The sequence below is a fragment of the Egretta garzetta genome, unplaced genomic scaffold (assembly GCF_000687185.1).
Source record: "Egretta garzetta isolate BGI_Z169 unplaced genomic scaffold, ASM68718v1 scaffold151, whole genome shotgun sequence".
NCBI classification, from domain to species: Eukaryota; Metazoa; Chordata; class Aves; order Pelecaniformes; family Ardeidae; genus Egretta; species Egretta garzetta.
Genome location: NW_009258615.1, coordinates 3,670,435 through 3,685,477, shown reverse-complemented (window position 1 = coordinate 3,685,477; position 15,043 = coordinate 3,670,435). Strand labels below are relative to the sequence as shown.

Here is a 15,043-nt window from a genome sequence, read left to right as displayed (position 1 = left end):
ACTAGAAAAGTGTATCTGTTCTTGTCTTCATTCCTTCAGAGCTATATTTTACTTTAATAAAAATCCTAAGTATACACTGAATATATTTCACTAGCATCTTGTGAAAATCCTTCTTGATGTACACCTGAAACACAGCTGGCTGAACAGCCCTAGTAGTTGACTTAAGATTCCCGTTAAGAACCAGCATGAGAAATATGCCAGTTCTAAATTATTAAAGCATGTCTTAGACAAGCCATGCATTTGGATTAGCACTTGTGCAGGTGGGTAGACAAATATACTTCTGGTTGCAGTGGAATTTTGTGCATAATCTGAGAAATTATCTTAAGCAGGACTCCGTGGTTATCAACTGCTAATAATACTGAACTTAAAAAAAAAAAGTCCCATCATTGCCAAGGAAGATTAATACAAAATTCAGTTATGCCTTTAGTGACAATGTCAGTTTTAAATCTTTCACAATAGGTGAAGAAGAGTCATCAGAGTAACACCAACTAATATTAATCAAAGTTTTAGACAAAAGTTAGTGTAATGGGAAGGACTTTGAGTGGATGCTGGTGTCTGTCCCCCTCTTCACTAATTCTCCATTTTCCCAGCCAGTTTAACCTGTGAAGCTACCACACTGCCCGGCAGCCTTTACCCTTGGGGTGACAGCTACAGCGTCCCCCACTTGCTAGGAAAAAATGGAACCTAATGAACACAGAGGCACCAAAGAAGAGGGTAGCCTGAAGTAAGGCCAGACCATGACAAGACAAACAGGGCACAAGATACTTGCAGGAGATATGATTAAAATGTTCCTTAGTACGTTTGGTATCATCTGATGTTGCACATATTTAGCACATTACAAGTCTGCCATGATTTTGGGATATTCCTTTCCATCTTCTGCCAACTATTGATTACACAGCAGAATAGGAAGCTAGAATCTTAGAAAATTTTATACACTTCAAATGGAAATATCTTAACATAATTTCAACAAAATCATCAGAGCAGGGGACAAACTCTACTTCTCAAAAACTGAGCATAGTGCTATTGTTCTTTCAGCAGTGTTTCACATTTGTTTGCTTCTTAAGGCCAATTATTTTTCTTCCTAGCAACCAGATTCAATAAACAACCCATCCAAACTTATAATCTGTGCAGCTAAAGCATTTGCTTACCATCTTAAATACAAATAAAATTCCTGAGGTTGGGGAGATTTTAAACATCTTTCACATCCAGTGTGAGTACTGTATCACCAGGGAGGGTTATGAAACCATCATTAACATGTATATTAAAAAAATCTGTGTTTAATTTCCAATTTATATGATAATTTCTATTTATTTTTAAAAAACAGTGGGTGCCACTGTGTTCTTGGAAGAACCTAACTCCTTGGTGCATATTTTTCTCCCTGAAGAAGTAGTAAGTTAGGAGGAACTTTCAGAATTATGTTTCCAGAATTTGCACCCTAATTTCTGTCAAGCCCCAGATTAGCAGCTATACTAAAAGTGGACTATTCTTCAAGTCATTTCCCTGGAACAGGAAAATCAAGACTCTGAGACAGAGCAGCTAGTTTTTTGCCTACATTTGAACTGATAAAACACTGGATACTGGGCTTCCAAGTCTGCAAAGCCTGTACAAAATCAGCTTCCTTAATTTTTTGTCACTTCTGAAGGACTTGATTCATTACAAACAACTGGGCTGTATAGGTGAGAATGAAGCCTGGACGCTTTATCTGGCATTTGTGAGATGGCATCTGAGTTGCACATCCAGTCTCAGCCTCTCCAGTAGAAGATAGACATTGACACACTGGGCTGACTCCAACCAGGACCACCAAGACGGGAGGGCTGGAGCAGGTGACATTCAGGGACAGGGTTCAAGAACTGCATTTGTTCAGCCTTAAGAAGGAAGAGAGGGTGAAGGGGTGATCTTATTGTTGCCTGCAACTGCCTAAAGGGAAGACAGAGACAAAGCCAGACTCTCCTCAGTTGTAAGTCAAGAGGCAAGAAACAAGTTGGAAAATAGGAAATTCTAATTAGATATAAAGTAAGTTTGTGGGGTTTTTTTTGTTCTTTTTACTGTAAGGGTGTGGCAGGTTTCCTGGGTTGTCAATTCTCATAATACCTTGCCCATTTTGCTTTTATCTTCTACAGAATCTATACTGTGAACGCTATTAAGATGATGTCCAGAAAGGAAGTATCAAGGCCACATTTTATGGAAGTTAGGCAGCTTCTTCTGGGAAACATCAAGAGAACTCTAGAGCTAACATATTTGCAGGAAATCAAAAGATCATCGTGGTATCATCAACCTTAAAGGAAGCAATTTCCTTCAGATAATCTGCCTTACCATCTAATTCGTCTGCGAAAACTTGAAGTACAGTCTTTGGATACAATAAAATGTTTTCCAAAATATTCCAACTCCTGAATTGGATGGGTAAATATTTAGGGGGAGTGAAATAATGGTGAGTCTCCATTCAGGAAAATAAAATATATAATCAGGTCAACTTCTGTGAGATTTGTTAACTGCCTTTGAAACAGCTTACTAGAGTCACTGTGTGGGAAGGTTACCACTCATTGCATCTAAAAAAAAAAGTCTCTTATATTGGCATTGATGTAATTAATGTTGGTACACAAAGCAAATCCAGATTTTACATCATTTTCTAATACAGGTTGTACCTCCACCGTTTGGTTAACAGCTTTAACATTATGCCCAATTACTAGGCAATTACAGAAAAAATGCTGAAATTAGAACAAATATTGCATTCTGTTCCCACAGTTCTCAGTAAGTATACACAAATATTTGGTTCCTGGACCTTAGGATAATTGCCCAATAGATGCTAAATTCCTTCACTTTGTAATTTTCTTTATTTGCAGAGTGATGCTTTTTACACCTATCACTCAACAATTGTCTCCTTAATTCTTGAACAGTGAAATAAAAATAGTACAATTCTTGCCATCACCCTTCTCTAAGTGTAATGTCAAGGCCAGATGGAAGGCTAGAGTTCAAATCTCCTTCCTGCCTAAGATTCTGGAAAGGCTCAACTCCCTGATCTAGTTACATAAATGCTGTGCTAGAATCCACCCCACTCACCCCACAAACTCAAGCAGCATTCTGCTGCTCACATCTATACCTGACCCAATAGAAGGCGCTCTTCCCAAATGACCAGAACGTAGGTAGCATTTACAAGACAGATAAATGTATTTCTTAGGACTTTCAATTGTAGTGGGATCACAAAGATTTCAGATTAGGGTTTGGTTTTGGTTTTTTTTTTTCCTTTTTTTCCCCTGGTACCACCAATAAAGGATGTATCTGTAGGACTTATGCTATCACAATAAACTATATGCCACAGATATGATTTGGAATATTTTGGCAATGCTATGGTCTTTATGATTTTTTTTTTTTACTATCTCCCAGAAGAGAAAGGCTTTAAAGGGCAGATCTACTGTTTTATACATGTTTTAGATATAATTCAGGATCTTTACTTTGAAAATGGACACCAAGATATAAATATTATCTTAGCTAAAGACTGTTATCCTAATTAAGTTTCTGACTGGAACTATCTCACAATGTATAAGTATACTTATTACATTCTAAAATACTGCCCTGTCACTAGAAAAGCCTTGATAATGCTGTTATTTTTATTACCAAAGTTCCTTTCTGTAGCTGCATCAATTTTCAAATATAAAAGATCATGCAGAAAAATGCAGGCTTCTCCTTGCAATCAAGCCTCTTTTAGACCATGAATAATGATGAGACCAGTTCTGAATAGAAACTCATAAAACATCAGTTAAACAAAGTAACAAAGCTACTCTGAGATGCACTTGCATGTTTTTGAACATAATAGATTTGAACACAACAGTTTTTCCATTGAGATGGAGCTGTGGTAGGACCTCATAGTGGGGCATAATCATCACAAACATGGTTAAATTAAAAAAAAAATTAAAATCCAGATATCATTATCAGCTAGGCCAAACTCTTGGGCATTCTGCTAAATCTTTGAAAAAACACCCTCGTAACTGGTTTTTGTGCAGTGGTGTGGGCAGCAGAATGGAGTGGAGTCTACCACAGGAAGACAGAAATGCAAAGGGCTTCCTGTCCTGTCCCCTCCTACTTGGGGATATGACATCATGTCATTTCCTGCATAATCACCGAGCACTCCATTTTCAAAATTATACAGCTAGAAAGTTCATCTTTCTTTAACACTGGTAATGTCAATTAATAAAAGTATTTCAACAGAAATTACATGAAAAGCTCATATTATGGCCTGATACTTCCCTATTTTCATTAATGCCACATAAGAAAGCAAAAAAAAAAAGAAAGTTTTTTCACAGCTGCATCATCCTGGAAGCTCCACAGTCTTCCTGGAACCCAGGAGTATACATCCTCTGTCTTTGTTGGTTGTTTTTAAGTGATGATTCCTCAGCTTACAGCAGGGGTTACAGCTTTTGAGTGCATGACCTTATATTTCCCACTATACAAGTTCATCACAGTCTTCAGGTTGTTCAGCTCTTTCAGTCCACTAACCTGATCCACCACTTTAAACAGAAAGTCGAAAAGTCAGTGCTTCCCTTTGTCTTGAAACTCACATGCTTCCACATTTAGAAACTTGAGAATTCAAAACTTGCCCATGAACTTTAGGGTCACTATTTTGAGGAAAGCGAGTATCTGTCTTTTAGAAAAGACTTATTTTACCAGAGGCGAAAACTGTGTAAGAAAAGTAGTCACACAAGTAAAAAAATACATGCTAGCAAAACTAGATAATAGCATGATTTTTCTTTCTTTTATGCAAGCTAACAAAAGGCAAACACTTAGACCCAAGGCAAAATGAATTTTCCACACAAAAACAATGAAATGTTTAAAATAGCCTGACATTCAAATATTAAACTCAGGTTACCATAAGCAAACAGTTATAATGCCTTGTTATATTCAATTCCATTTCAATATTTTAGATTTCATATAGGGCAATTTTAGGAGGCTTGATATAGGTTAAAGTATTTTGCCAAAACAAATGGTACATGTTGTTTTTATGCAGAGATTCCTTAAGCAGCTGTAAAAGTGCTTAGGAAAAAGAGATCTCGTACAACAAAAGACACTGCATTGACAAAGCATTACCACCAGAATACATGCAAGAAGGAGGAAAATACTTACAGATTTTTTATGTCTACTGCTCCTCGGAATGCCTTCCTTGGTATCGCTTGAATCTGATTTTCACTAAGATCACTAAGAAAAAAAATAATTAAATTAAACTTAAAATCTGTCATATATCTTTCTTTCTGTGTATAACAAAAAGAATGTGTAAGGAAATTATTTCAGCTATTACAGTTCAGTCAATGTTTCCAATGAAGCTTATTTTATTACCTTAACTGATTTGCAATTGAAGAAAAAGAAGCAGCAATAACACTCAAATTAGTTTATCTGTGTTGCACAAAGTAGCTCCTTTACAAAACAACAATATATATGCCAAACAAAAAGCAGAAGCATTACATAATTTAACAATGAAGGCTAAAATGATTTAATTTTTAACCGATTGATTTACTTTTCAACCCATTCCAAACACATGACATCAAATGTTTGATAGTATTTTATTCAAGGAAGACTGAAAACAAGCAAAAAACCCCAAGTAGCAAGGTGTTGAGAACTGACTATCAAGCTGTATAATGTCTGAGATCAATATATTTCTGAATTTTGTTTCAGAGTGGCAAGCACCGTGTAGTTTAGAAGATGCCACTAAAAACCATCCTGCAGCAGCTATCCTGTGCTCCTCCCCCAAATCCCTGCGTGACCAGCTGTATCAGACTACGCGAAACTAGTATCTTTTCCAAAAGAGAAATATTAATGAGTATTTTTTTGCTAGCAATATGAATAACCAACCCTTCTTCTGAAATTTAGAAACACTTTTGGCCTTCACTGTTCCAGATTAGGAAAAAACCTAGAGAACTGAAGTAAAGACAGTAGCAGTTGAGACGGGGGGCGGGGGCGGGTGTGGGGGTGTGTAGAATAGAAAACAAAGCCAAACTAGAAACCAGGGTTTTTCATGTATTAACAAGTAATTCAGTGCATCAGGAGACAATCAGTAGATTAAAGTTGCTAGTGCTTTATCTATGTATGCAGGTTGAAGGTTTCACTTCAGACTATAGTTTGGCACCCTGGACCAAACATAGCTACCATGCACACGATTCACAAATGTCTGAAGGCCTTCAAAGGGACCTGTCTACCTTGTGGCCTTAAAATTATGAAATCACATCTTCTTTTGGAGGCCTTCAGAGATTAATATATCTATTGACAACATATACACAAGAAATGATATTAAGAGGCTTGCCTGAGCACCTGAATAAAATTTAGAAACAAATCAGATGCATACAAGCTGTGTCTCCACTAGGATTTTCAGTCAGTCTGCAGAGCAGCCCTAGATTTTCACCAGACCAGAACCTTCACTCCAGAAGCACATCAAATGCGCTCCAAGCCTACCAGTAAGTAAAACTGCAAGATGTCTTGCTTTTTAGAGATGTCTTGTAGATGACCTTTTAGGAGAAACACTGCAAAACAGTGCATAGAAATAAGAGATCTAGCTCAGATGAAGTGAATAAGCAAGGATCATTTAGCTGATTAGACATAAACAGTCAGGCTTTTGACATTTTAAAAAAAAAAAAAAAAAAAAAAAGTAATTTGAGGATTTTATAAAACCCCACACTGTCCGAGTCTAACAAAATTTATATCGATATAATCCTTTTGAAAATAATTCTACATACATTGACAGCAACTTTATTTTATCCAATTCACTGTTAGTATATGGAAAAATCACATTCTGTTTACTAAATCTTTCATAGTTGTTGCATCTAACTGCACTGCAATATCTTGCAAGGTATATTTAAAACTAGACCCAATTTTACTATTATTAACCGTGTGTGAATAAAGAGAATCTGTGAGCTGTGATTTAATTTTCAAGCCACCTAAGTAATCTTGAAATGGGATATGACTGCACTGCTCTGACAATAAATTCAATGGCAATGAATGAAAAAAGCAGCCTTCAGCATTTGTTACGGCAACATGATTTAACAGTCTACTTCCTTTAAAAAATGCCATTGTAAGTATAAACAGCAAATATCTATATTTACACTTCTGTTTAATTGACTAATACATTTTACCTATATAAAAATTGTGCGTAAAGTTAGCAGTGGTGATTTGTATCGTGATCAATGATTAGTTTATAACATAGAAATATGTATATATCTATGTAAACCACTGCCATACCCATAAATATATACTGCAGGAGGTAATGGGTAATGGGGCATTACGCTTTTTATGACAGTTAATAGGGTATCATGATTCACCATTTTATATAATTAAACAAAGTGGAAGATGAACAAAGTTGAGACAACATGTAAATTATTTTTAAATATCTAATACAAAATATCAGTGGTCAAAATCTTTCTTTCCTTGACTAAATGCAAATCTTAGCACGAATGCAAGGACTTACAAGTAACAGCTATTGAGCCAGGTTCCTCAGTAAACACCACACTGAGATTGTATGTGTGCACATGTACGTCTGCGTGCATGCACATGTGAAAGAGCAAACTGATAGCATGCCAGATTTACCGCTGGGTCCACGCAGTCAACACCATTTCCATGTAGCACAGGCTCATGTAAAGTACACTGCTCCCTGCTAATTTTAGCACATTTGAAATAAGAACTACTTGACTGCAAAGGGCCCCAACCTTCCTGAGCACTGTTTAAAGCATCCCTCTCAACATGGAGAGATGGGCAAGATTGGCAAATGTCATTTTCCAAGAGAATTTTTTTTACAATGCATCTGCTGCTTTGCAAAAATTTCCTGGAATTGTTTATGTACCAAAAGTGTAAGTTATTAATTCATTCTTTCATTGCAAAATTCTACCTCTCTTATAAAAACTATGATTTTCAACACACAATTTATGCCTACTTATAGCAGGAAAGTTTTTAGTGATTATTTATTGATTGTTTCAACTTTTCATCTGCTCAGTCTAAAAAGGTTCCCTTGTAAAAACCTCGAAGGGCTTAAACAAACATTCAACTTTTTCTTCTTGCATAAATTAAACCTACATTTCACACTGCAGACCTAGGACTCAGTAACAAGTTACTGTGTGGTCTTTTTTTATGATGTTTTAACTCACTCCACTGCAATTCTTAGATTGCTCACAAAGAAAGAAGGTCACAGGCAGCACAGGGTGCGCTGTGACTTTCTGGGTAAATGGGGCAAAAATCTATTTTGTAGATAAAACCAGACAATTCTGCGGGCCATTATGTTACATTGATTTGACTTTGCAGCTTATATTCTGCAGTGAAAAAGGTGCAAACCTCCTTTTCAGCCTGATGGGCATTGTTTTCCTGCACTAATAACTGCATGAACTTCACCTCCCATTTCAAAAAAGAGGCAGCATTTGAATACTGAGTATAATTTATGATGGCACTTGGTACCCCTAAAATGAAAGAGGTTTTGTGCATTTCAATAAAATTTAAGCTACTAAACAACAGAACATCCTACTTTTACAAGAACAAATCTGTATTTTTCAAAGAAAAGGCATGAACCTGTCTTCACATTTGAAACCAGCAATCTAGAGAGATACTTTCATCAGAACAAATTATTCTCCATTATTATTACAGCCCAAGACCTTACATCAAAATCCAGCAAACCTCTGGAACAGCAGAATTGATTATAAAATGTTTTGTATACAGCTAGAGTGAAAAAGCCAAGGCTATCCTACAGGTATTTTTTTTAAATAAAGCACAACAGTCTAGTAAGACATTTTGATGAATTAATCTTTATACAGACTCTAGTTGTCTTACAGGCTTCTTTCAGCTAAATTGTTCTTGACTCTATTATATCATTCCTAGAGAGATATATTCCAAATTACTAAGTCTGAAGCGGAGTACCTTAGACATTGACCCTTCAAGAAAATTCCTTAGGGCGACTTTATGGGTTTCCTACATTGCATTCACTGGCCAGCAGAGCACCTTCAACCAGCCAGGCTCCAACACACCTCCCTGCTCACACACTACCAAAACAGCGCTCAGGGCCAGAACTGCCACACATAACTTCAGTCTTTTTTAGTTTGAGATATCCTCAAGCCAAAAGGTGGCACAGTAACATTGGGGTTAAATAGGTTTTCACACAAAAAGCCATCTGGGCAAATTAGGCTGGCAGCAGCTGAAAGAGGCTCTTCAGAAAAGGCACCGAGGAGCACCTGTGTTGCTCTAGGTGCAACTGCACCATCCTGCTTCTAGTGCTTTGTTTCAGATATGTTTAAGCCGAGTATATATCAAGCATTCTTCTGAGTTGTAACATTCTGGCCGCAAGCCCATGTTCTCAAAAGCAAAACAAGAGACCCAAGTCCGTATACCAAACCAAGCTGAGGTTGGAGGAGGCTGCACAAAGATTTTGGAGATTTCGCCCACAAGAGTACACAGAGAACGCACAAGGTTTCTGAGGTTTTGCCCAACTACAGTGATTCTCTGTAAAACCTGCATACTTTTTTTTTCCCCCCCCAGAAGGTAAGGTGTGTGCTTCTAAATCAGAGACTAAATATGTTGCACCTAAATAACTTTTTCTTTTAATTATCGTAGTCTACCCAAGTAATCAAACTCAGCAATAAAAACAGAGAAATAGCATAGCCTCTCTAAGATCCATAACCAAGTAAGTCCAGAAGTTATTGTACTGACATAAAATATAACTTCTTTTTAAACAAACCAGGTCAAGGCAATTTACATACAATGTATACTGATGATCACATATGCCTCAGCTTTTCAACCAATTTCCAAAGACTGAGGATTTAATTCTCTATTTTCATTGACATTACAGTAGAACTTGTCTAATTCAAAATCACATCTGAAAGAATGTAAATTTCTGTATGTCACAAACTGATGAAATAGGAAAAATAAAATAGAAAAAAAAAATAAAAATCAAACCTTTCACCCCCACCCTCCCCCCAAAAATCATCTTCATTTTATGTATTCAGCTTTTTTTTTTTTTTTTCTCTCTCCAGGATACATTAGGAATCATAATGCATTATGCTTTGTGGAAATAGCAGAAAGACCTTGCCAAAACCTTGCTACCACTGAATCCCTCCTAAGAACAGGATGTAAATGGCACATTTCTATTTATCATATTTAAAGGTTAGTAGATAGAAGTGTATCAGGGAAAAATATCCCAACCTAGAATCCTTCTAACATTTGAAATTCATACCAATAGAATATAATAATCTATTCCCACAGAAAACCTCAAAAACTTATATATGCTGTTGCTTTTTTATCTGAGGATAAAGCCCTCAGATAACCTGATATTAATGAGCCTGATAGAGTGCTTCAGCTCTTAAAAAATGCAGACAGTACTGCATTGCAGCTATTTTATTACTCACCATGTATGGTTCCCAGCTGAATACCCCATTTACCCTTAAAAGAAGTGCTAAATTTTTAATTATATAAATTGAAACACCACATATAATATCTATATCATATGCTATTAAGGCTGTATCACAGTTTTCTTGTGTGGCTAAAACCATTGTTTGTTCTGAAACAATAAATCTTCTGAAGATGGCAAACCTGCTTGTAAATTTAATTACTTGTAATTTTATTTTCCTCTATGGTTTAACCTCCCTCTGTGTCTGACCAGCGATATCATAAATCTATACTGCCATTCTCTACTTTGTAAAATACTGAGTACTGGGAATGAGTAATGTGCCCTGATTTTTAAAGAAAAAGGCAGAAATACAGAGTCAAACTAAGTATTGAATACTTATCAGTCTATTTATGCCAGTTCATAAAAACAGCTCAGAAGGTGGCTATTCCATGATCAGCATCCTTGGGGTGGCAAACTACCATAGATAATGAGACGACAGGGCATTCAAAGAAATAGACTGAATAAGAATGTCTTCAAATTATTTGACTGAAAATCAAATATATGAAATTGGATGTGGGGATTTTCACTTGGAATACAAAGGTGGTGAAAAGAAACCACCATATTTTACAATAGGATAGCATAGCTCAATTGGAAGGGACCTAAAATAATGAGAGTCCAACCACATAATTTTGGTGGAACAAGAACCAAGTTCCTTTTATGAACATAAATATCAGTTAGATATCTAGCCCAAAATAATAAAACTAACTAAACAATTCATTTATGAATATCAAATGGTCCTCTCCTTTTCAGCTGTTTTCACTATGATTTGCTTTTTCCTCCGTACTATTCAGTGTTCCTGCAACACACCTGTATCGGAGTACAGCTTAAAGACTACAGAAATTCAGATGGCAGGGAGAAGACAGACACTACTTGTTCATTAAGGAGCTCTTTGCAGGGTAAAAGACCTGCGAAACCTGCTGTGGCACAGGCTGCTCGCTGGACTCTGGACTTCGTTAAGATGTCTGTGAGGTTTTGCATGGCTTGAGACACTTCTCCAGCCACAGTCACCTTCATGAGGCATGCCATCTAAAACCTCAAACCTGTTCCAGAGTAAGACCGAGGTTTGCAAGAGCTATTATGTATTCCCCTGGTTTTGACGTTATGGAAAATGAAGTACTCCACCCCACTGGGAGGCAGTGAAGACACCAGCAGTAAAACCTGAGATCCCAGAAGGCGAGAACATGCTGCGACGTGACAGAGCAAGAGAAGTGAGCCACAGCCCCAAGTTTCAACTGTGTCTTTGTATGTCTCAGGAGAAGGAAGGAAAGAGATTATTTCGTATTATCATTAACATGAGCAGCTGCCTCTGTTTGCAAAAGCTGCTGTAGCAGTGGGCTTTCTAATGCAAAGACGACAGAATGAAATGGCAAAGTAGGTTTTTTGTGTTTCACTGGATCTCTGATTTGGATTTCACTCCTAAAATACCAGACAGTTTTCCACTTTCTAAATTTGAATAATAAATATGTATTTCTACTCTGTATTAGGTGGTTTGCATTATAATAGAAAACTTTTGATCAGATTTTTTTTACTGCTCATGAACCTTCATTTATCATCATACAGCCATAGTCTTAAATTGCAAAATTCCAGTATGCCTAGGAGTTTAATCTAAGATCCTTTTTGAATGCTACAGAGGCACTCATTGGCAACCACTAGTTTATTGTACTAGAATAAGGTGCGTAAGCATGAAAATTATTCTCAGAACTATGTAACAAGAATCAAATCACAGTACAAAGTCTTCCAGAATACAGATGCTACTGAATTATTACATTATGCTGCAAATGGAGGGAGAGTATCCTGAAGAGAGTTCCTCTAAAATTAGTAGCTCAGGTGAAGTGAACCTGTTGAAGCACATTTGGAATTTCACCAAGGTAGAAACATACCACATTGTAGCAAGGGCATACTAAACAAACATGAATGTTTTAATCTATAACATAACAGGTTTTTATCCCATGTTCAGCAAATATATTAATATATACAAACAAGTAAGTACCTTTTCCATCAGTCAGATCAGGCTCATCCAGTTAATTGGTACAATACTGACATATGTTTGGCTTTACAGAGTTACTGTATAACAAGTTACTGCACTGCATCATTCATTTATGAAGATAATCTTATACCCAAATGGATTCTCATGTTCTTTTAGGAAGACGTAGCTTTTTGGCTGGTCTACAGGTCAATTAAGACAGACAGAATGAGGAACCGTTTGAAAGAAATATATGCTTGACAATTCAGTCTAAGCTCTTGTTCTAAAAAAACAAACAAACAAACGACCAAAAACCAAACCAAACCCATGAATTCTGCTGTATCACTATCCTGTGCCTATGAAATAAACATTTTAGCCTCCTATTAATTTCAGTGATTTTTTTTTCAATTATTATTTAGTAAAACATCCAAAGCAGCTATTCCTCTTCATAACGAGGATACAAAAGGACTCCAATACTAACAGCAGTGGCCAATATGTCTCCAAGCCTATTTTTATCTCCTTGTGAATCTCAAAAATCTGAATTATAAATTCTAGCATTAGTTCTGTAAATCATTATTGCTGGTCATATCATCATTCCAACCTGCTTCCCATAAGAAGAATAAAATTTCATGTCTGAGAAAGGTACTATTGACATCCTTTTTCGGATGGAGAAACCAAGGTAATATATATCAGTGGCAGTATGTATCAGCACCCGGCTGGGGAGCACAAAGCAGATGAGAAAAGTTTAGATGACAGAATTGCAGGTTCTCTCTGCATCACTGGTTTCCATTTGCTCTGTTGACTCCCTAGAGATTCAGATTCTGTACATAGCAGACACACAATCTGGTCCCACGCTAAAGCAGGATCACTCCCTGTGCCACAGTGTGCTGTGTATATTTTGTATTTCACAACATAGGGCAATCACCTCTGCAATATGGACAGAATGATGCGAGCCATGGCAATTTCTGTGGTAAGGAATGAATCTTCCACTTTTCTAAGAATATTCAGGCTAAATTTCCCTGCTCACTTTCATCTCCCAGTTTTTAATGATACCACTTCTACTAGTATTAAACCACTGAAGTTTCTTTCATTCTTAATGCTTCGGATTTTTAAACATTATCCATTTATAAATCTATAAATGAATGGAAGTGTACTTATTATAGCTATTGGTATATTATTATTTGTATTATTTAAGCAGCAGATATTTTTATCCATTTTATCTATTTATTTATTAAAGCAGAGGTGCAGATCATTTATGCATACAGTATAGAATATATATAGCAAAAGAGAAAAAACTAATGAACTAAATAGTAGGAGTGCTGGCAGCCTGATAATCTCAGAATTTGTCACTATCTTCAACCTTAACATTTAGGATAAGTCATGAAAAATTTAAATGATGACAATTAGTGCTAATATTTTCTTGTTTGAGAAACACCCTGACTCTTCATATCCATCCAATATCAGAAGATATTGAATTGTTTATAATTTTGAGTATTAGTAATTGGTAATTTCTGCAGAATGAAAGTAGCACAGAGTGCAAGTACCAGGCCTGTCTGTCTTTTGGGTTTGGAATAAGCCAAAATCTCCAATCTCAGTCTTGGCATGAAAGTTAATCTATGGGCCACAAAATCAATTCTACTCTACAATGCCTCCAAAAGTGCACTTAAATCAATTTGTATAGTCTGGTACCATTTGAAAATAATTGCTTAAGGAGCTTCACCATTTATTCTTTTTTGTGCTAGAGTGCCCTAGAGTGGCAAATGCTAATTGTAAAGTAAAATAGGAGTATTAGGACCACACATGTATTTTACTGGATTTTTAGAAATTATTTTTGAAAAGGAAAGTAGTCTTTATTCATCTGTTCCACTAAATTAATATGTAATTCTCTTTTGTTTAGGACTACCAAAAAAAAAAAAAAAAATAGAAATAATCACACGTCGTAGCTCCTGAAGAGGAAAGGACCACCCACAATTTCAAAGAGAGCTAACTGCAATACTACTTCAAATTTGGCTTCAATGTAACCCTTTTGATAGAAAAAGACCTTTGAAAGAAAAACTTGAAGCTCTTAAGAACAACCTCCCCCTCCCCAAAGAAAAAGTCGCCAATTCTTTATCCCCCATAGAGTCTCAAATTGGTCAAGCTGAAGGAAGATACCGAGTGACGTTTACTGACTGCATTTCTAATGGCAGTACCATTCACTTAACAGTGCCCGAGACAGCAGCACAGCTGTGAAGTGTGAGGGTACCGCTGACCTACAACCCCACTTGGAGTTTGCAGTGGGAGATGACTTTTAGCCATGAGGATGTGTATCTTGCATTCACTGTTTCAAAAACTCTAATTTAGTCCAGCCAATAACAACTTGTAAAGCATTGATGTCTTTCGTTCACGCATTTTCCCCTCCTTTTTATTTAACCAGGTTGGAATTGAAGGCAAAATAGAAAATAACTTTAACCTTGACGTGTTATTTCATACAAGGCCACAAAAGATCATTTCTCTGTAAGGAGAGTGTGAAGATTCTGCTACTTTAATTCCACCAGTCTCTGACAGGTGATTTGGTGATTAATTTTTAATCAACTACTACACTTCATAGACTTGGAAATGCACTACAAATTAAGGACTTAAAAAGGATAAAGCAAGATGCTGCCAGGTAACTTTCACTTCTTCTGGTACGTTACACACTC

The 15,043-nt window shown here is 36.4% G+C and overlaps 1 protein-coding gene across 1 annotated transcript in view; it reads right to left on the bottom strand.

Annotated features, from left to right (window-relative positions):
• Positions 1 to 15,043, bottom strand: part of SLIT2 (slit guidance ligand 2) — a 256,837-nt gene that overhangs the window by 103,822 nt on the left and 137,972 nt on the right. Inside the window, exon 4 of the mRNA XM_035903458.1 lies at positions 5,116 to 5,187. Coding sequence (XP_035759351.1) covers positions 5,116 to 5,187 — 72 coding nt within the window. The remainder of the gene's footprint in view (positions 1 to 5,115; positions 5,188 to 15,043) is intronic.